At 41.4% G+C, this 23455-nt stretch overlaps 1 protein-coding gene across 8 annotated transcripts in view; it reads left to right on the forward strand.

Annotated features, from left to right (window-relative positions):
• The window catches only part of dscamb (Down syndrome cell adhesion molecule b), a 121594-nt gene that overhangs the window by 15009 nt on the left and 83130 nt on the right, over positions 1–23455 (forward strand). For 5 of the 8 annotated variants that reach the window (XM_070905257.1, XM_070905256.1, XM_070905260.1 and 2 more), the window contains exons 1-2: positions 12634–12946; positions 13625–13771. In XM_070905257.1, the coding sequence (XP_070761358.1) occupies positions 13669–13771 (103 nt within the window). In that variant the 5' untranslated portion in view covers positions 12634–12946; positions 13625–13668. Of the gene's footprint in view, positions 1–12628; positions 12947–13624; positions 13772–23455 lie in introns of those variants that run through there. The other 3 variants (XM_070905253.1, XM_070905254.1, XM_070905258.1) reach the window with 3 other exon arrangements.

A 23455-nucleotide genomic window follows, 5' to 3' on the forward strand; every position in this document is an offset into this window, starting at 1 on the left:
GAGGGTTTGTTTGGTTACATTCTGAACTCTGTGTGTGACTTCAGTTGAAAGAGCTGCTAATGTTGGGTAATGGATACCCTGATGTGTGATCATAATAGATATCCCCTAGTTCATACATCCTAGCTGTATAATGAGGGCTACTCTACTGTACCCTACGTCCTCGAGCCTGTCTAGCTCTCTAATTAGGAGCAAGCTTTGGCGACTGCTGTGTGTGTGTGTGTGTGTGTGTGTGTGCTGCGTTTCACCCAATGTAAAATCTAATTACCGATCACACTGTGTCTGTCTGGATTCCACTGAATCAGAGGTGTAATTGCGCAAGCCCCCATGTAAATGTCTCTTGCATTAAAATGTTAACGATATCATTTAGCATCTGCAGGGAAGAGCAGAAAAGCCCTCAGCACCCAGATGTAGGTGTTTGATCATGCGTGCAAAGTGAGGTTGTTGTACATCTGGCGGGGATTTCCCTCTCAGACAGGGTTCTCAGTAGAGAGGATGTTTTTAATTCACTCAGCACCTGTCAAAGTGACATGTTATATTACTGTGCTGCAGTGCACAGGTACTGTAGTGGAGGAACTGGTGTAAAAGCTTTATTTGACAGTTTAAAACAGACTAAGTCAAGAAAGAGGCACTTCTGCACAGGAGCGCAGAAGTGCTTCTGTCTTGATTTAGTTTCAAAGATTTTAGGAAGAAGAGCTTATAATTGAGAGATCTTGACTTACACTACGATTTTCTGCATAACAGTAATATACCTATTAATATAACTCTTTCTTTGACCCCTAAGTCAAGACTGTTGATATGTTGAGATGTCCAGCCTGGTGCTGATCCAGTGTGACAGACTAACCCTGCTAACAAAGCTTGCTCTATCTATTATACCAAAAGTAATATATGGTATGTAGATCTTCTTGTTAACTGCAACAATGTCAAGATTGTGGCCAACCATTACAAGGTCTGTACTGAGAATACAAAAATGGCAAAGCTTCAAAAATTAGATTGAAAAACACACAAACATATATTCCACAGAAAACAACTCAACTCTGAGTTAACTCAATCACAGATCACATAATTGCTGATTGTGTTCGGCTGAATTAAGGTTTGGCGATATGGATACAATAATTTATTATGGTGCATGTTATTTTATTTATCATGTTATCAATACATACTGTATTGTGAGATAATACATTTTCAGTCCTCAGAGAAAGTATGTATTAAAGGGACAGCTACCACAGTATAAACGGCGTGGCAAAACCTCTGGTGGTTGACAAATATATGTCATTTCATGGTGTGCTGCAGTGTACCCTCTGCTGTGTGTGTGTGTGTGTGTGTGTTGTCCACGGTGCACTAGGCCCACAGTCCCTGTGTTGAGCTCCCCACCAGAGCTTTTGTTCATTGTGGAAGACAGGTGGTGGAGGTGTGATGAGTCTGCTATCCATCACCCACCAAGACAAACATTCACGCAGGACCTCATAAATACTGCCTCTTAATCCAGTCCTCCACATACCAGGGCCAGGCTTTGAACTCGACACACTCAGAGGCCCAAGGCTGAATTGATCCCTGCGACTGTGGCCTGGGCATGATGCATGTGCCTGATGTATTGTGGCTCACTAACATGTCTACCACTCTGTCTCTTCCTCTTTAATACTGCCTTTGAGCTTTGCTTTCTCCTGTCATATTTCATGGACTTCTCTTATTTATGCCAACCTTTTTAAAATATAAAAAAAAAAAAATCACACAGCATGTCTCTTCGACCTCTCTTGCACTTTTCCAACCAAACGTTCCACATCCACATCTCAATCCGATTATTCAAGACTGCATTTCCAGGAGATACTTCACCCTCAAGTCTGCCCATGTTTCTGATGCTGCACGGTCCGAATATTAAAGTAGGCTATGGGATAACGGAGGAGGCAAAGCTGGATAGACAGAGTGACAGAAAGACGAATGGGTCCAGCTTGGTTTCTCGACACTGCTCTTTATTTTTAAACCTGGCACAGATGCTAAGATTTAAGACCAAGTTAGTGGCGGTTATTTTTAGCCAGCCATTCTTAAAGCGCTGTCATCTTGTTGGAGTTGAGGTAAGGTGTGTGCTTGTGTGTGTGAGATGTGTAAAGTGGATGCTTTACGTGCAAGTACCTATGTATGTGTTTGGGAGGTGTTTACATAGTGTGCGTTCTTGTGTGCATGCATACTTGCCTGTGTGTGTGTGCATTTAATTGGGGAGCTGGATGGATGGGTTAGGGTGTGACATGAAGTGGAGCCACAGGAGTCTGATTTATATCCTTCTAGCCACTCATCGATCCCCCGGCCTGGTGTGAGACTGAGTGCATTGTCAATAATCTTAGCACTTTGTGGTATTCCTAGAATTCCCAGACCTCCTCTGCTCAGACCAAGGTGTGATGCTGCAGTAAGCCATCTTGTCCGAGATCAAATAAGAGGGCACAGAGCCTGGCAGCAGTACATTTGATTGTAGGGTAGTCTAGCAGCAAATAGATCATTTTGCAGTGGCTGCGCTATTGAAGGAAGTAGAGAATTGGATGTATTGTTCGTACAAAGGGAGGTAATTTGGACAGAGCCCTGCATGGGTCCCTAGAAGCATGTAGCTGTTTACATGTTGCTAAGTGTCCCCATAGACTGTTGCCAGGATGAGTTCTATTATGTGTTGCTCTGTGTCTCTCTATCTAGACCATCCATCCCCACAAGTGATTATGCTAATTAGTGTTTGATCAGATGATTAAATTAAAACTCGATTCATCCAAAGTACTAAATGCTCAGAATACATTTGTGTCTGCTTGGCTGCCTGGCTTCACGCGGCACGAGTCCCCCGGTGGCCCAGCCACTGGAGGAAAGGATGACCAGAGAGGAGAGAAGACGAGAGCAGAGGAGAGGGAAGAAATTGTACAGAAATACCTCTCCTTTTTATTCAGGCAGTGGCACAGAGAGAAGGAGGTTTGTAATAAAGCAAGCCAGGGGGCTGAGGAAGAGAGGAGGAGAGATGGAGAGAAACAAGGAATAGGAGAAAATAAGGATCTGTGTGTGTGTGTGTGTGTGTGTGTGTGTGTCTGTGTGTGTGTGTGGTGGTGGTGGTGTGGGGGGGGGGTGCTGAAAGGAGCCGTGCTGTGGTCCCCTAAGTGTTGAATAAACATGCTTGGTTTAGGGAAATGGCTGCGATAAATGTTTAATATGATAAGTCCATAAAGACGGTCAAATGAGTCTGGAGTATTAAAATGAGCATGGCACGCAGCAGCAGTAGCAGCAGCTTTAAAGGAGAAGGGGGGGGGGGGGGGGGGGGGGGGGGCTGATAATGGCAGGCAGAGCTAACAGGATGAGAGCAGCCAGCTGCTGTGACATCAACATTAACACACTCCACCAGCTGCTGGTCACAGACGTCTTCTGGACAAAACAGGGACAGCGGTATATCCTCAAAGAGCCGCCATGGCCTTATAATGACATTATTACCTGTACAACATTAGTAGCAAGTGCAGCATGTTTGTATAGCTTTTTTTCAAAATAAAGTTCAAAAGTGCTGTAAAAAAGGTAGAAAAAACAGCAACAATCAGCTAGAATGAAAGGAGGACTAGCATGGATGGCACAATTCAAACCAATAGCTCAGTATAATGAAAATACATAAAGAAAAATGGGATGGGAACAAACCACAGAGCAAGCTGCAATATTAAGTAACAGCATCAAACAGTTAAATTACCTGGAAATTATCATAAAATGCTCAGTGATGCAGCAAGAAAAACTAATACAAGTCACAATGATATCTAATAGCAACCCTGTCTCTAGAAATTAGGTTTATGCAACAGCAAATACATTTTGTAAGAAAAATAATGCCACCTGAACGTATCAGCAAATATTCACTGCCAATGTATTTAATTTGTTTTTCCTACAATATCCACTCATGCGATACAAAGTCTGCTCGTAGTGACTAAAGCATGATTAGCGGTCGTTATGGTTACATTTAGGTGCTCTCAGCACTTGGCTGGAGATATCATGATCTTGGTTAAATAATGAAAATTCAAAAGTGACTTGATTCTGGAGACAGGACACATTTACTTTACAACATTTAACTGAAACCACGATCTTTCCCTGACCTTAACCAACGTGCTTTTGTTGCCGAAGCCTAACCATTCAACCACTATAAATTATTATGTTTCCCTCAAAGATAATAGCTACCACAACATATAAAGTAATTATGTGGTCTTTCCAGTATTGTCTTTGCTGTATTAAAACCCTCTAATAATATGTAGATTGAGTTGGTTAGTTTATTTTCCCATTGATCGTGTCGTGAAATAAGGTGTTGACTTTGGCCTGTAAGCATGCAGACGGATGAAATTCACCACCTACTAATTCAGAATATAAAGGCAGGACTTAGAGTGAAAAAGGTCTCCTTGCCACCCTTTCACAAAGGTGTGCGAATGGCGAGCTAACAGGCTCAGGTAACAGGAGTGAAATAAGATCCTCGAGGGCCAAAGTGCTGTCAGTATCAGGTCATTCTCTTCAGCAGCCTCTCATGTCGCGGCTTGTGTACACTGAAACCTCCACGGACATTGCGTTACCTTATCTGGCATGCAGGTGGACAGCAGTCATGTTAAGACACCATCAACAGCAACTCTTTTGAAGGCCCTTAACCTTAATGTCTGGTGACATAATAAGGTTGGTTGTCCAGTATGCGCCTTGTCTACTTATTTAACTGAGGTAAGGCCTCCACCAACAGGCATCTGCACACCGAGAACGCTGCTGCTTAATCGTGTTATCAGGAGAGGCCGTATATGCTGATCATTAGATTAGTTTGGAGGCGATTCGATTATATCCACTCAAGTCTCAATCAGACATGTTTAAGTATAATAGTAAATTACAAGGAGAAGAAGTTTCTGGTGTCCACTGCTGACTGGCAAACTGGTTCAGCAGCTGAACTGTACTCGTCATACAAAATATGGCACGTCGTAAAGACACAGACTATTGGATCACTGGCAGGCTGGTTACAGCAAAACTGATATATATATATACATATATATTAAAAAAAAGATTCTTTCAAAATCAGGGGAAGTGAGTTAAACAGCCACGTTTTATTTAAACACTCAAAAATATCACAATCAGTTAAATTATTTAATGTGACTTTACAAAAATAAATTTTATTGTGATATATACCAAAAAAGTAACCTTTGTGGTTGTTGTGATCTCCACCATTCAGACATCAGACTGCACTCAAAAACTACAGGCACTCTGTGTGTTACCGTCTGTGGCAAACCACCAATGATGCACCTCACAAGAATAAATCAACCATAAAAAAAACATTTATAAATACATTTGCCTCGTACTGTTTGTCAAAAGGATTAGCATTAGCTTTCTATAAATACTGAGTTTTTATTCTTGTTAATTAGGTTGAGGAGCGGCAACACCCCAGCGCTGCTCTCCTCAGTTCTCGGTAAAATTAGAACATTATTTTAATTAATAGGTAAGATTGCAGGTGTTGAAATTTTAAATAGTCTGTAATAAGTTCCTTCTAATTGCAAAGGCTGCTGTAGATCACCGCAGAGGGTGAAAGCCAATTCATACTAAACATACAGTGAATCTGTGCGACACTTTGTATGTGATCTCTGTTTTATTTACTTTATTACAGACGTGGGTTTCCCTACACTTTCTTGTGCGCTGTTAACATCACATAGCAATATTAGATTTGTACTACTGTGGAAGTTTTTATTCATCATCAGCAGCAGCAGAGGGAGCTGCTATAGTTTGCTCCAGTATAATCCCTCATCAGATCCTCTCTCATGCACTCATCATCGGCAGCAGCAGCATAATTTAGACATCAATGTCTTTATCGCTCAGTTTTACTTAAGTGAGAAACAGTCCAGGGTCTCCGGCTTCCCCTTGATGAGACAGGCAGCCACTCTGGCCCATTTAAGACATGAAAATAGACCGGGGAGGAGGAGGCTCATCTGCTGTGGGGGCCTCGTTTTAGTGATTCCCGCCCCTCCTAGACATCAGAGGACAGATCTGTCGGTGTGGATCAGCAGCCTGCACACAGCCAACCCTTTCTACTGTCACAGCACTGCTTAATATTCATGAGAGCAAATTGGAAGACAGTCATTTAACTTCCGTGCATGGTGTATTGCCTCTGGGCAGATCAGATCAGTGGGAATGCTTACTCATACTGGACTGCCTGGCCCTGAATGGTCGTTGCTCTGCCTGTCTCAGAACTTCTGGCCGCTTTATGTTATTTTCAGGTTCATGTCCTTTGGTAGCTAAATTTACTTTGGTAAAATAACAACTCTTTTAATCAGTTTAAATGAAGAAGAAGAAAAGACACTACATTTTAAATTTAAGTCATGCACAGGTCAAAGACCTGTTTTTAGCAGCTTGATCACATGCTTTAGCACTGCATACTGTACATCATACCAATGCTGCTATCCATAAAAATAGGAATTTGTTAAGGTGGAAAATTGCTCTGGCTACTATGAGTCTTGAATGTGAGCGGGCCAGGTATGATCTCCGCGTCCCAGGCAGACTTGCCCTGAGGGCACAGAGCAGAGAGCTGCTTTAATTACCCAGGGTTCCTGCTGTCACATTGTCACCGTGAAGCACCCGGTGCCGCGCTGCCGTGCGGTGCTGAGTCCCCCTACTGCGGCGCCGATGACAACTCAGGCTCTGCTCGCTCAACAGATGCAACACGAGTGCCCTCTGAAATATGGGAAGCTGAATCAATCCCACTGTCTCTCTGATTCTCTCTTTGCCTCTTCTTGTTTGCTCTCCGCTGTTCTCTCTTCTTCCCGTGTCAGAGGGTGTTCAGCGGCTGCATGAAAGACAGAATATGTAACTATGGAGTGAGAGTTAATAGGTTGTCACCAGTTTCCGTGTGTGGCACTGGGAATGTTCTCTTAACACTGCAGGTACATGAGATGGTGAAAATCATACCAACTCTACATGACTTTCACATGCTTTGATCAGGCGTCCGAGCAGCAGTTTCTCCCAAAAATAGTTAAACTAGAAAATGTGATCTTATGGTAACTTCCTCCTTCTTGTGATTCAGCAAACAGCCAGTTAGTGAATTCATCTTTACCTGCTGTTTGCTCCCATCGGCATTGATTGCACGTTTACTTAAATGAAGCGCCCCAGTGGCTCTGAAAGCACACTGTCATGGTTGGTTACACCCTGTCAACTGATCAGCTCTATTGTGTGAAGGATCACAGTCCTGCGATGATACTGAACCAGAGGTGTTGTTTGTCATATTGTACAGTAACTCTGTGGGAACATTACTGTGGCTGCTTTCCCAAATCACATTAAATAATAAATCATCAGAGTGTAAATGCTGTGGAAAAACAGCTCAATCGAGTTTACACTAGACTTTTACACTATAGTCTCTTAATATTGAAAAACAGACAACAGCCTTATTCTGGTGACATGAATAATTAGGTTTAATCATTCTGTTCAAAAAATGCATAAATGCCAAGCAGTAACAGCACTGTTCAGATGATTGTTGTCCCAGAAAAGTGCGAGCATCTACAAAAAGTCAAATACATTAATGGCTGTTGGATTACTAAAACGTCTTAAGAAACCCCTCAAGTTCAATCTAAGGCCTTGCAGCTTAAAGCCATGTCGAGTACATTGTTCTTTACTGTAATCTGTGAGACGTAAACACATTCTACACACACATTTCATGTTGCGTTTACAGTTGTCTGTTGAAGTGGCAGCCTAAAGACTACAGACACAGCCTTGTGCTGGTTCAAACACTGCTCTGCTCCTTAGAAGCAAAAGTGCTGTTAAGCAAGGCATCGGTTTTCCGATATCTTCTTGAACTAGTCAAGACTGAACCGTGGGTGTGTGTAACTGTATTAATACAGTATGTAGCATACACACCCGTCAAAGATTCAATGGTTAAAAGCTCAGAAGGAGTACCGCACTGAGTTTTTTTCCGTGTGGATAGACAAGAATTATACATGATTTTTCAAAATAAATACTTGAAGAAAAGCTGCTCTAATCAATATTTCTGTGTGAACGACGGATCGAATGACTATGTGTAAAGTGAAGGGAGTTGCTGGTAGTGATGAACCCACAGAAAATGTACCTGGCTTTGCAGCTCCCCTCAGCTCTTACAGACTGTTTTTGCATCTTTTGGCTCAAAAACCCACTGTATACTACCTGCTCAGCACCAAACGGCAGACAGACAAAGGTAGCAACTAGATGGTGAACATAGTGGAGTGTTTTGCAGCTAAAGAGCCAGATATTTCTCTCAGGAATTGGTGGAGACCAAAACTGAGCTAAAAAGAGAGCGTCAACTGGACTTAACATTCGTCAGGTGGCCAGACACGACTCCAAATGGATGATAATGTTGCTCGGTAACTGCTGGATGTGTAAATATACCATTGTTTGCTAGCAAGTTCGCCACATCGAGTTAAAAGTCCATGTTGTACAGCTTGTTGCGTTGCAAATAGTTAACTTTAGATCTTAAGATTTAAATATGAACATTTGTGGTAGTTATAGTCTCATACTGTTCAGTAGTCAGTATATCTATAGCAACTTTGTACTCACCGCATCACTAAATATTAAAAGTTATTACCCTAAAATGCAGCAGTGCAAAAGACAATTGTGTTAATGTAGAAAATGTAGAATACAATGACAGTAGTGAGTGCAATCTTACAGTATGCTAACCTACAAGGAAACCAACCAAAACTATGACAGTAAGGCCCAGATTAAAAACTGCACACATTTTAATAATAAATGGAAAAGGTAATGTATTAAGTCACTTGTTTCAACATTACCCAGAGTCATGTGTTAACCCATTATAAGGTTGGTATTTTTCCTTGTTCTATTATTTTGATTGTTTGATTGAAACAGAAAGATTGAAATGAAACAGCTTTTTTTCTTCTTCCCTTCTCCTTGAAAGGTATCCCATCGGAGAAAAAAAAATCATAGTCAATTATAGATGCATATAATGCATTATTGAACAGTGTCATTTATTTCACCTTTACGGTTGAGCTCATGAAAAATTATGCCAATTACTGATTTCCTCTCGGGCAATGTAGTAAGTGGTGGGGCCCTGAGGCTGTTTGTTGGGGCATGACATGGTGCTCTTTGTGAGGTCTGAGGGGGTGACGTACCTGCGTCACCTGACCATTTGTGGTCTGGCTCCTGAGCTTAGTCAATTAGGAAAACGAGTAGCGCAGTGATATGCACCCTTCCACCAGAGTCCATTTCTTTTTTTAATTAAATCAATCTCGCTATCACTCACCCGGTCTAAATTGAGTTGCTCTCACATACTTTTAATATGTGAAATAGACGAATATCAAAATAGCCATGACATAAATCCTAATCCAATTTCTCCGATGCTTGCACCGAATAGAAGCTTTCCAAGCAACCACACACTTCTTTGATCTACTTCTCTCGGCCGTTTGCTATTGTAGTGCTGTAATGTTCAAAGTATCAATTAACGAAGTACCCACATTATATTTGCTGAGAACTTTGATGTGTGCCGGTTGTGTCTGTCACTGGATTTTTTTAATGAAGAAAATATATATATATTTTTTTTTAATTTGTGCAAATTATTTTTGCAAAACAGTCTTTGTCTTCACTTACTACCCAAAATCCCCTTCATACGGGCATGCAATATCATCAAAGCAGGATCTTGCACAGCATTTTGCTGAGATACAACATTACAATGCTAACACATAAGCCAAAATTACAAAGAGTCTTTAGTGAAATCACCAGCGCATTTCATATTTCACACACAAAGAAATGTCTGCTGAATGTAACATCAGTAAACGCTGTGTGTTTAAGTAGATAGACATGAGTGATTTCAAAGTGTCTTCTCCTTCTCACTAACCTTGAGCACCGTCCATGAACAGTCCCCTCATGGCTTCTGTCTGTAATATCAACAGAGCACTGAGAAGATCGATACTCCCCGTGCCAGCTGGAAAAAAGAGAATGAATCAGAATTTAATATGACTTTGATGTATTATTTTCATCTTGGCCGGTGCCACAGAACCACTGAGAACCCAGCACCCCTATCTCACCGCATTTTAAAAGATTCAAATTGCCTAAAACTTTTTGATGTGAGAGACTGTACAGGAGTGTATGCAAAAGTTCCTCTTCCAGGAGCACTTCATAAAAGTCAAATACGTTAAAGAACCAGTGTGTTTTATATGCAATATGCTATGTGAAATTCACACAATCTGTCTTGTATGTGGTTGTCACAGCACAACAATATTGCTCATTACCATGAGGATTAGGGTCAATGTTTACAGAACTGAATATGTTACTAGTTAGAGGTCTGGCTGATATTCTTTGTATTGCTGCTGAAACATATCAATCTGTAGTAAACAGAATGACAGAGGAAAGCAAAGGTGTCTGATGTCTTGTTGCCTATTCCTATTTTCCAGTGCATTCAGACTTGCTAATAAGTATTGCAAGCTGTTCACAGTATTATATCAAGAGAGTGAACCTCTAACATATGCACAGAAATATGTGCAGAACCAGAGGTGCATTGTTAGTCATCACCTTGTACAATTCACAGATGCAAGCAACAAATAGTTCTGTACAGCAGTGAGTCAGGAACGTACATGAGGAATATGTTTGCTTTGTAATTATTTTCCATGTAACTCCATATAAGTATTGGCTCCACAGCAGCAAAATGTGGTGATGACGATTATCTGTAGTGTTGGAACTTCTACCAGTCACTCCTTGTGGACATTTTACAAATAAAAGTACTGCATTCAAACCCTTAGGTTAAGTAAAAGTACAGAAGTATTCAGCAAAATAGTAGTATCTGAAGTAAAAGTATTCATTTTGCAGAATCACTCCTTTCAGTGGTGATATTATTGTACATATTAATGTTATATTATTGGGTTATAATCATCATTATTGATGCATTAGCACGAAAGCAGCATTTAATGTTGCAGCTGGTCCTTTGTTACTGTCCACCACTGTAGCTAAGTATTGCCTTATTGCTGGCAAAACAAAAGTACCTTTTCTAGATGACATTATGGGTCACTCGGCCTCGCCTTCTCTTTGCCACATCTCACGTTAACCCATAATATTAGATGCCTGCAATGTGTACTGACAGCTTCACTCATATTTAACTCTGTCAATACGGGACTTAATGAGTAAAAATATTGTGCTATCTGCCAAAGGAGAGCGTACAAAGATATTTTGCACACCTTCCATATTGTGTTTTTCCCCCAAATCCTTAATTGTGCCACTTCAACATTTTAAGCCTTAGTGTTACACAGCATGGTACATCCACGCAGGTGTTTCCACTTATCTGGCTAATTAGACCTGTCTTCAGGACTGTGCACCTCCATGACTCTTAGTATATAGTTTTTCTGCTTCTGTCAGGGCAGGATAACTTACAGTGTGCCCGTCTCATTCCTATTATTAAAGTTATTTGACTTCTGCTAACGCAAATTGAGGAGTGAGGCACACTCACTTCATCTCAGATAATAAGATAATCAGAAAACAATGAATAAATGCTGTGTTGTATGATTCCATAGCCATTACTAAAATGTGGCCAGACATCAATTATTGGACATTGTCTTTTTTGTCTTGATGTGGACGCCAGTTTCTGTTACACAGACAGTGCAGAGTTGTTTGCATTTCAGAAATGGTGCAAATGTCCAGATTTCCAATATGTCAACACATTCTAAACACATTTTAAATGAGTATTCCTAATTTGTAACAACAAATGAGTGTTGTGTGGATGTGTGTGTGTGTGTACATGAGCAGGTCATTGGAGTGTCTCATTGCTGGCTGAGAGCTGCTGGAGCAGAGAAAAGGATGGAAACGTCTGCAATTTGAAACCTTGTTAGGAATTTATGAAGTGCTAAAATGTTTTCTCCCCTGGGAGGGTCCAAGCCAGCTGCCAGTGCCACTGTAAGCCACTAAAGTGCAGAGCCTCTGGGCTCGTCACCAGGCTGAGATGGCAAGCGAGATACACACATACACACACAAATACTGTACATACAAGTATTTTTTCCCTGAAATGCAAACAGACTCTCTCGAACACAGAACCTCAGATTGCAAACGTGCTGGCTTCATCACTCTGAAATCAAACAGCTGTAGATTACCGTGGAGCTAATTGGTCCAACATTGACATTTATTACCCTCCTCTCCTCCAGAGAATACTCCTGCACAAACTGCATTTAACGTAATTCTCTTCACTGTGATGTTGGCTTGAATTAAAGCTTGAACGTGATCAAGACAACTGACCTTATTTTATAATTGATAGTAGTTCATGTTAATTTAATGTTCCCAAGGTCCTCGGGATGGGAATGCATTGATGAATCCAAAACTACTGATCATGTTCCATAAATAGAAGCACTTATAGTGAATGACTTTGGAGGAATACTAAGTTGGGCTTTGTAATTTTTGACATTTTTACACAGTCAAATACTAGAATATAGTAAATATGAAGAAGAACAAAAAGTACATTTTAGGCAAATGTTTTGATCATCTCAAGGTCTCTGGTCCAGATTACATTCAAGATGCTTTTTCCAAAGTTTATTTACAGGAAGAATTATCCATATACAATGAAATAACAGTAAAAAATGTTTAAAAAATCTTAAAAATAACGCTTCAGCATAATAAAAATGCAATATACGGTTGTAACAGTGCACATCCTGTGCTTCCTCTCTTGCAGTTTTCAGTGAGGACCTACATTCCAGCTTATACTTTGTCAATGCATCTTTGCAAGAGGTAGTATTTGCCAGCACCACAGGGACCTCGGTGCCCTGTCCTGCTGGTGGAGCGCCGCCTGCCTCGCTGCGCTGGTATCTGGCGACCGGCGAGGAGATCTACGATGTCCCGGGCATCCGCCACGTCCACCCCAATGGAACCCTCCAGATCTTCAACTTCCTGCCGTCCAGCTTCAGCAAGCTGATCCACGACAACACGTACTACTGCACTGCCGAGAACCCTTCTGGCAAGATTAGGAGTCAGGATGTCCACATCAAAGCTGGTGAGTCCGCAGAGGAGGGCTTAGTGTAGCAGGAGCACTTGTAGTAATAGTGGTGAGAGCGAGAGAAAGTTTGGTATTGGCTGCACTAGTGGAAGAATATTTAATAGACAAGGTTGTAGTAAAGGTAGGGGTAGTACTCATAGTTGTAATAGTATCAACAGTACTAGCTTTTTGTAATAGTACAGTGGTTAAAATCAAATTATGTGAGTGTAATTGCAGTCATATATATATATATATATATATATATATATATATATATATATATATATAAAGCTCAAAGCAATTGGAGCATGATCTCAATTAATGATTGATCTGAGGCTGATGGATGGATATCTTGCTCCAGATAAGTGATCGGAAAGATCTCCTGAACTGTGTAAGATCACATATGTTAAAAATATCAAAAAGCTGAAGGAGGTCGGACACATTGTGTTCATTTTACTTGAGTGAACTGTTCAAATTGCACTTAAATCACAATGATGGAGAACGTGAGGAGCTTATATGGAGCTTTCAGTTTCATCACATGATCTTCCTCAGCAGTAGAGTTGCCCCCTTTGACATGGAATTGTAGATTTTCATTTTTATTGAGCACTTGAAGGACTTCTTGTCTGCATTGGCACAAAAGTAGGAATTGAAATGAATGAGACGTGTCATGTTCTTGTTGTTTTTCTTGTTCTGTAGTCTCACGGGAACCCTACACAGTCAGAGTGGCTGACCAGAAGGCTATGAGAGGCAGTGTAGCCGTCTTCAAGTGCATTATCCCTGCTTCTGTTGAGGCCTACGTCACTGTTGTATCATGGGAGAAGGACACAGTTTCACTCAGCTCAGGTAAGACAAGTAATACTTCAATACTTTGTATACAGTATAACTGGGTACTTCAATACAGACCCTTTAATGCTCAAACAAATCCAGGGACATGGTAACACTTTACAATACGGTGCACAAAAATGTGAGTAGTTACTAAGGAACGACAGAGAAACGAATCAGGAACGACCTGATAATTAATGAATCGTTAATGAGTAGTTCCTGAATAACTCCGAATTGAGGACTATATAGTAGATAATGATAAGTTACTCGAGAGCAGACTGGGAGACAGTATATAATCATTAGGTAATGATTAAGTATCCGTGAATCTGAATAACGACCACTTTCTTCATAAGTTATTCCTGATTAGCTCTGAACTAGTGTTAATGTTAAAATGACAGCGTTTGTAACTTTGTACAAGGTATTTCAGTTATTAAAGGGCACATTTTTATCCACTTTGGTAAAGACAAAACTGTGAGATTAAATGTTTGACGGAGGGAGAGGTGCGCTGCCTTTTTTTGTTGGCTGTTTATCCCAGCCCCTCCCTGCTCTGCTCTGCTCTGCTCTTTGGACACTATGTTCTGTTTCACTGTGAGTCATCTTCTTACCTGTTTACTGTCGTAGTCTGCCATTACCGGGGCTCTGCAGCTCTGCACAGCTCTGTCCTCTTACTAGCCAGAGGATGTTGATAACTGTCACATTGAATCACTGAGCGTCTCTCTCCTATAAACACTCCACCTCAGCCAACTCCATTTTGAGTCCAGCAAGGGGTAAAGTGGAACAGTTTACATAGCATCATTGACCTAGTTACCCTCCTTGTTTGAATCCAGTGGCGCAGCACGATAAAGCAAGACACCAGAACATTCTGCGCGTTGAATTTATACTCAAGTTAAATGGGATGCTTATCTCTTGATTGCTCCACGTACTGCCCGCTGGCTGATTTCGCTTCATACTGGGGCGTTCAGGGACCTGTAAGTGAGCACTTGATGTCATTTGACTGAGGGCAGAATCTGGGACGGTGTTTTGGTGGCATTTTAAATGTGTCTGCTCAAGCATGAAGATGTGTCTTCTGATCCATGCCAGCGACTTATTTACTCGAGGTTACTCGAGTTACTCGCTGCGAGCTGCTGGTTGAAGACATCGCCTAATGTCACGGAGAGCGGGCAAATATGCAGCGTGCAGATGTGATTATGTTCTGTAAATGAAATGAATCATGTAGACAAGACTCAGAGATGATGTTTATCTCAACTGTGGCTGGAAAAAAAAAAGTGTCCATTATGAGGATAAAACACTTTAACAGATCTCCTCTACATCTATCAAAAGCAAAGGTTTGTTGGCCTGAATGAGGAAATGCAGTAAAACCCATCTCTTCATGTATGGAGTGTGTACTTGTACGTGTGTGTGTGTGTCCCTGAAAAAACAATCATTGCCAATCATTTCTTAAATCAGCTCTTATTGTACCATCTACAATGACGTCCTTCCTTTTTTTTCCACAGCAGGTGTGTCAGCCTGTAGAATATGCAGTGAAGTTTTGATGGATTATATTGTAAGCTCAGTGTTCTTTTGAGTTCTTTCGCAAGCGCTCAAAAGAACAACGATATTGGATTGTCCGTGTTTACTCCAATAAGTATTGCAGCAGGCGAGTGCTGTCAAAAGCATGAGCACACTGTCAAAATCACTGCTGCTCCGTGATAAATATTTGATGGCCGATTCTGATGCATGAGCGGATTCACCTCGCACTGTTATGGAGAGGGTATGTTTACTCTAGGAGCGAGGGTTAGAAGGATGTGTGCGCGAGTGTGTTTGTTTGCGTGAGCGTGAAAGCGAGCGCGTGCGAGAGAGAGAGACCACAAGGATACAAACAGGGCTTGACAATGGCAACTGGGTGCAGTTTGACCCAGCCTAGTTTTCCGACGCCTTTTCCAGCCCTTCTTTTCTTTTCTTTTCTTTTCTTTTTTGTTTTTTAATTTTTCATGAAATAAGATTTGGTCTCAGTGGACACAAAATAAAGCTATCCCACAGCCGCACTGAATTATTAATCTCGGGTTTTTGTTGGGAATGGTAACATCAAGCGCACTTCCCTACCTTTGCATTGTGCATCAGAATGTGAGGAAGAACAGTCAAGACTTGAGATATTTCTCTTAGTATAAAATAACCAGGACGTGGATGATGTCGCTTGATTATTAAGCAAATGTTGATGAACATCCACATGAAACATCTAAACCTTTGATCACTACTGCTTGTTTAATGTCGCCAGGTGTAAATGTGCTCTTTAAGATCAGTAACTTGCACGTAGAGAGGACACTGGCTTAAACCGCGACGATTCACATTAGGGTCAAAAATAGATGCATAATTACAGACTAGGGCCTGTCTTAATTAATCAGCTGTGATTGAAAAGTTAATTACAATATGAATTACCTCTCAGAATGAGGACTGCTTAGTAGTCATTTGAAGCGGCCTGTTTTCAATGTGAATGAGCATGACGCAAGCTCACTGGGTCTTAATGTTGCCACTAACATACCATTAACCCGTCATGAATTTTAAAATGGATCTCGCAGCACGAGCTTTCAAATGCCCGGCTCCGATCGCCTCCTCGCTGCTTTTGATAAACAATTGACAGAGCTAATAGAGAGATGAAAGAGGCAAAAAGAAAGAAAGAAAGTAGAGCGGGGAGGGACCTTTATTTTAATGCATGTGTGGATCGGTGTTGTCACATGCACTTTTGTGTATCAGTGTGCACATGCTTACGTCTGTGTAGTTGTGTGTTGTTGTTTTTTTACATGCTCCCGTGTGTGTTTTGCGTGTCAAGTGGCCATGCTTTTGAAAAGGGCTGGAGCTGGGATGGGGTGTGTTTTTGTGTTTTTCCATCTACTTACCTTTTGTCTCTCATCATTCATGACATGAGGCGGCGTAATGAGCTGGTCGGCCTTGGTTGCAGAGAAGGGCTTTCGACAAAACCAGTGCTTAGATATTGAATGAGCTGCAGACAACATGTTGTCACTGAGACCTTGCACTCCTTTAAGATGCGTGCTGTTGTATGTTGTGCAATTTGAGCATAAATTCTGTGTCTACTTGCAGTAACATTTCGGCTGTTCGAGTCTTCCTATGTCCAACATTAGTTGTGATCTATCAGCTCAGAGCTGCCGTAGATTATTTTCCTCTGTACCTAACGTGTACAATTGTGTGTACATCTCTTATGCAGTGAGTTCTTGTTGACTTTTCTTACTTTCTACAGACATAGAAGCAACGTTAGAGTGAACTCTACATAATCTCCAATGATACACACAGTGCCGTGTCAACATTTGAATCCATTTAAATCTTGTTCTGTAAGTGTAGGCATCTTGTAAATACTGGAGACCAGCACCAATCTAGTTCAAATGAATTATGGGACAATATCACAAATTAGATTTTGTGACAATAGCGAAAGCTGTTTTTAGTTGTGGCACCTTAATGTGAGTCATTCATGGTAGGACATTTTCTTTATTTCACTTAGAGCTAAATTGGTCGATTAATAGATGAGTTGATTGCTATATCTAAATAAGCAACAATTTTTAATGTAGAATATATATAATTCATTGTTTAAGTTAAGATGGCAAAACTGGTCTCAGCCTCTCAAATGTGAATATTATCTGGTTTACTTAGTCCTCAATGATTGTAAACTGAGTGTCTTTGGGTTTTGGACTGTCGATCGGACGAAACAAGACATTTTAAGATGCCTCCATGGCCTCTGGGAACTTTTGATGGGAAAGCTGAATGATGGGTATTTTCTGACATTCTATAGAAGAAACACTTAATCCATTAATCAAAAAAAGAATCTGTAGATTAATCAATAATGAAAATAAGTGACAGTTGCACAACTGCACCAACATCTTCATCCAGCGGGAAGCCTGACGCAGCTGTAGATAAGGAAGTGCAGGCCGGACAGGCGGCCGGTATATCGCCGCAGGAGAGGACAGGAAAAGAGGGGAAAGGTGAGGAGAGGTGAGGTAAGATGGGGAGAAAAAAAGAAAGAAGAAAAGAGAAATGGAGGTAGAGCGGTCTCTTCTGGCGTGGAGAGATAGGGTTCCCTCCTTGGAACAAACATGAAGGCCTTTCATCTTTTCAGGCTAGAGATTAGGCTGGAGATGGAGGACGGGAAGCTTTAGTCTGTATTAACAGGCGGGTGGAGAGGGATGTCTCCATAAACCAGTCCTACATCCTGGATGTGCATCCATCTTGCTTCCATCCTCTTAATTGTACGTGGCCATTTTTTCCTCCTTTGTTTGACGATATAAGACAATAAACATTTGTTAATCGTCATTTTGCCATATCAGATGGCTGTATGACAATTTGGGATATTTATCTGAATATTTTTGCATCCATTCTTTGATTTGTCTGGCATTTAGTCTGTTCGTTCAGCCGAATAACATGTCTTTGTATTTTATTTATGAACAATTTCTCAATTGATTTGCCAGAGACCGTATCATGATGTATATTGATATTTTGATATACATTTACATATGACATGATATTGGATTTGATCCATATCGGCCACCCCTAGTTGGACTTAACTCACCAGAATTGTAGAGAGGTGAGTTTCATATTTTATGTATATGGTGTACGTAGGATATCTGTTTTGTAATATATGTTTTTAACAACCACATCAGATGCTGACATGACTGATTTGTGTTGCATTTACATTGGAAACAATATGGAGTCACAGTCAGATGGATCAGTAAGTGCCTCCTCTCCCTTCTTCTTCCACTTTTCTTTCTCACCTTTTGCTTTGTTTTCCTCTTTTGTTTCCTTTTCACTTCTCTTCTCTTCTCTTCTCCATCCTCCACTCCTTTCCATCCTCCTCCGCTGGCCTTGACTATCGGCCTTCTCTCCTCTCTTCTCATCTCATTGCATAACCTGCTTGGCACAGCGCCCCAGTCAATTTCCTCCGGCGTGGAAAATGCTGTTTTTTTTATTTGCTTTATGCAAATAAGTCCCTCCAATACTCACAGCATCAGTAAAAAAATCTCCTGCTACATTTTTCAGTCACATTCATGTCGGCCGCTTCCCAGCTGTGCGTTTAGCATTTAAGCGATGAAAGTGCCTCTGCACTCTCGCATTCTGCTCACTCCTCTCTCATGGGTTCTTGTGAGTGCTTATAGAGGCTAATTAAACAGTTTGCTTGCTAATAGAATCACAGTCTTAACCAGCCACCAGCTCAGTCGCTGGAATGTTAAGGATGTCTTCAAAGGGGCTACTGTAGGTGTTTGGTTTACAGGATCACTGCTCAGCAGGAATTTATCATGCCAGTGATGTGCCACCGCCTCCATTTTTCACTGAGATTGACAGTGAGGGCACTGAGCGGCAGGCGGCGACGGGGCTGTAAATTCAACACGAAAGTCAGGCCAACCTTGAAAGGAGGGCACAGTGGTAGAAATGAGCTTGGGAGGAAAGAAGATGCAAGGAAATGTAGAGGAGGAGAGGAAAGGAAGTGAGAAGAGAGCTGGAGAAACAAGAGAATGAGAAGGAGGGGATTTGAAAGGTAGAGAGGAGGAGAGTGGGTGAGGCTTTTCCTTTGGTAAACAAGGGACTGCGTCACATTAACCACATGATCTTTTCCCTCTTGTCTTCTTCCCCTTCCCACTTTCCTTTCCTCACTCACTTTTTCTTCGCTCCATCTCTGCCTCCGCCTCTCATTCTCCATCTCTCACACAATACATGGTTGGTTGATCTTGTTGTTCAGGGGCTGGAAAGCGTCTGGAGTGCGTGATCCCTGCATGTAACCACATAGCAATTCAGAGCTAGACCTGGACATTAATATGTACGTGTGCAATATAATGCGTCCAAATATACTGTGCACATATGTGTCTAAGTGTGTGTTTGTGGGTACATGGATGGTGTTTTTATGCACGCTACTCCACCCATCCTGCAGTGGAACCCTATGAAAACAACACAGCCTATCATTTTGCTCCCCCCCTCCTCCCACACAGATCAGCAGTTAGTGAAATGCTGACCCTTGTCTTTCACTGCACCCCTTTTCCCAGTCCACTCACACACAGCTGCCTGAAAGCAAAGGGAGATGGGGGTGCTTATTGTTTGTACAGTGTGTTTGTGTGCCTGTAAAGGTGCTGTAATTGTGCATTCAGCTTCATTGAAATGTATATTCATTGTCTATATGTGTGAGTGACAGTGTGCAAAGTGTGATTCTGTAAAGTAGGAGGTGTTGGGGGGGGGGGGGCACTCTCCTGAAAGAAATAAAAAAAGAGCAAAGAAAAGAAAAATCAATAGTTGTGTGCATTAATCATGTTGCTGCCACAGAGAATTATGGGAACATGAGCTGAAGGATGCATTTTGTGCATTTGCAACATATGAGTGCTGTGTGAAGGGGAGTTTGGGGAATTGGAAGAGGACGAGACAAGACCCTTTTAGTAAGAAGTGAGGTTAGAGCGGAGATAGTTGGGGGGTGTTTTCTTCATCTATTGTGTGCACAATGAGTCTCTCTGTTGCCTTTTGTAGAAGACTAAACCCACTGTCTTTTGTAAAGCTCGCTTTAGGATAGCATTCGTTCGGTGTTATTTTGAAAGCTTTGATGTAACAGCTTTTGAAATAGCTGAGATTACATTTTTATTTTAAAGCCTTTATAATATGTTGTTGTTTCGGGATGGTATGGCTCACATTTTTAGTCTTTTTTACATTATTATTCCCTCTGCTTTGAGATTTGCCATTTGGAAAGAAAGAAACGAAGCTCTCCTCTGACTTTCTGTTTGAAGTCTCCACCTTAGCTGTGGTGAAGGCTTGAGGACGTGATACATATTTGATAAGGATCGATAGAAGGGTTACTGAGACAGAGATGGAGGGAAATCGATCTCGGACTTGGCTTCCCAAAAGCATCTTAAACCTAAGGTCATCTTTGGAATGTCCTTCAGGCTCAGTGGCTGAGGAGCAGACTTGTAATTTGTGCCGAAATACAATGCACATTTTAAATCTTCCTTGCTTTCGCATTCTCTTTTATAATACATCAGTAGAACAATCTAGTGATGTAGAAATACCAGAGGAAGGGCTGTTCTCAGCTCTCAAATGAGTTTAATGCTTTATCTAAGGTGTATGTATTATATTATGCCGTCTACTGACATCCTAATCACTATGCACATAAAACAATAAAGCAATCTGTTTAGTGACGGGAGACTGAACAGCAGACGACGTTCTGGCACGATGGCTGTGATTCCCAGCTGATACTCCATACGGATAGACAAAATCAACAACTGTTGAAGCGGGCACTCTTCCATCAGTGTTTACTAATAAACAGTAGCAATATGGCAGCCATTAGGCTGTTTAGGCAGGGAATGATTAGGGTGGTGATGGCTGGGCGCATTGGGAGACTGAACACGCTCTCATCTTTAATAGGCAATTTGGCTTTCTGTGATGGGGATGCCCATTTGTTTTCGACTTGGATTGAAGACAGAAGCTTAAATAAGCAGTGTTTTGGTAGAGTGTGCTGTCATTATACTACAGGAATCTGGTTTACAGTAATGTCCTGAATTTGTTTTATAGTTTTGCGTATGAAATCCACTCAAACTCCAAGTGTAGAATATAAAGACTACATTCAATTCAACTTTAATGTGGATCTTACACAGTTTGTTATGAAAACAGAACATTACCGGGGTAACATTAGGACTGCGCATTTATAGGCGATGCAATACAATAATAGTAAGAGGTTAATATGATGACTCGTTCACAGAAAAGTTAGAAATATGTGTGTATAGTTGAGTAAAGCCCAGTTAGCAGAACGGGTCCATCCTGCCAGAGCTTATGGATTACTGTAGAGCAACACTGTGTTGAAAATGGACTGGAGCCGGGCCAGAACTAGCCTGGCGTCAGGCCAAGACACAGATTAGTAATAAGCATGGTGTGAGCTAATTACAGCCGGAACAAGCAATTAATTTCTGTTTATAATCTCTCCTGGATGTGGGCTGTTGGATGACTACGGCTGTGTAGGTGCAAACTCCCTCTGTTCAAGTGTGCGTCTGCGTGTGACAGGTGGCGTGGTTCATGGAGGACCCTTCCCATATGTTCCCAGCTGAAGCGCTGGGGGAAATGGAGACAAACTGGTGTGCTCAATCACATCCCATAATGCAACAGTGGCTGATCCCATCTTAAAAGTGACTGATTAAAGTAAAAAAGGCACTTAATAACTCAAATCACTCTGCTGACCTAATAGGGATTTTTCACTCAATTTTTCCTCTCCCGTCTTCCATCCAATCAAGGATTAATACACAGTCTTATTCAGCTCCCAGGGAGGTAAATCTGGAAAAATACAGTAAATCACTTCGAGCCTCCTTAAACTTTCACACAGAGCCTTGGTGCCTTGATGCCCCCATGCTGGGCATCTGTAACGCTGATTAGACATGATCATGGTTTTAGATCACCTGCTGGACACCAATCAGAGGAAGAGATCTAACTGAGTGCTTTTATCATAAAACACATAGATCTATACATTATAGATTTGTCTCAGAACAACCAACCGATTGTACACAATAAAGTTCAGTTTACTCCTCACAAAGAGGATGTACAGCCTGTGAAAACAGTCGGATAATGTCTTTACAGAGTTTGAATTAATAACCCACCATGGTTATCTAAGCTTGGGTTTGGTGACTACAAATCTTTACTGGAAAGCCTGTATAACAAACTTGAAGTGTTGAATTTGAAAGACATGTGCACTGACCAGGCAGGGATGGTAAAATGTAGGATACAGCTGGAGTGGCCCTTCATTTGTACTATTTCAAGACATAAAAATACAGCTTATATATAATTTTTTTTTTCCAATATTGATATATATTATGGTAAATGTATACATAAACACATATAAAGTAATACAGGAATATAACATTTTTACACAGTTTTACTGCATCATATCAGTTTCACAACTCTTCCTCCAGATTGACTTCCTCAGTAGCAAATGACTGACTTCACTGCAAGGTGACCCTCTATCTTTCTCTTGATGTATGAGGCATCAAGCATCATTATTTTTCTTCAAGGCTCGTTTTCTCTCCTCTTGCCTCTTCTTTGGCATGAGCCTTGAGAACACACACAGACAAATGCACACACTGAGTATACTTGCAGCCTGTCTTTGACCTCACCTTGCCATTGTACAACCAACGACTAGGATCCAAACAACACCCAAACTCCCTGCAGGCTGCTGCAAAGTGGCTGTGGTGAAAAGAAGGGGGCTGGATGGGTGACAGGCAGTCAGTTCCTGTCATGTGAGGCCATATCTCTGATACGTTTATGATTATGTTATTGTGATGTTATTGTTATGAACTTGTAATTTAAAAATGTGTTTATGAAATGTAAGAGGATGCAGAAACATTAAAGGAAGAATGATGTAGATCTCAGGCTTTGTGGCCAGTCGTTTGCGGCACGAGGTGACAACCACGAGCAGAGTGGCCTTTTGACAGACGCAGCCTGCAATCTTCACATCAGCGTAGGAGTTGAGCCAGCCAATCAGAGCCCAGCTCCCATCACTGCACACGCTTATCACCTGCGTACAGCTGCTGTTGCCCCTCCGAGGGAACGAGGGAAGAGGGAAGGAAAGAAAGAGCAAGAATGAATGAGCCTGAGACAGAGGGTGATTTGTGTTGAGTCGTAGCACATTCATGCTTGCATCTTTCTTTCATACAATTTCAGAGGTGTGTGCGCGTTTAAAGGTGTATTTTTTGTTACTGTAATCCACAT

The sequence above is a fragment of the Enoplosus armatus genome, chromosome 5, assembly GCF_043641665.1.
Source record: "Enoplosus armatus isolate fEnoArm2 chromosome 5, fEnoArm2.hap1, whole genome shotgun sequence".
In the NCBI taxonomy this organism is placed as follows: Eukaryota; Metazoa; Chordata; class Actinopteri; order Centrarchiformes; family Enoplosidae; genus Enoplosus; species Enoplosus armatus.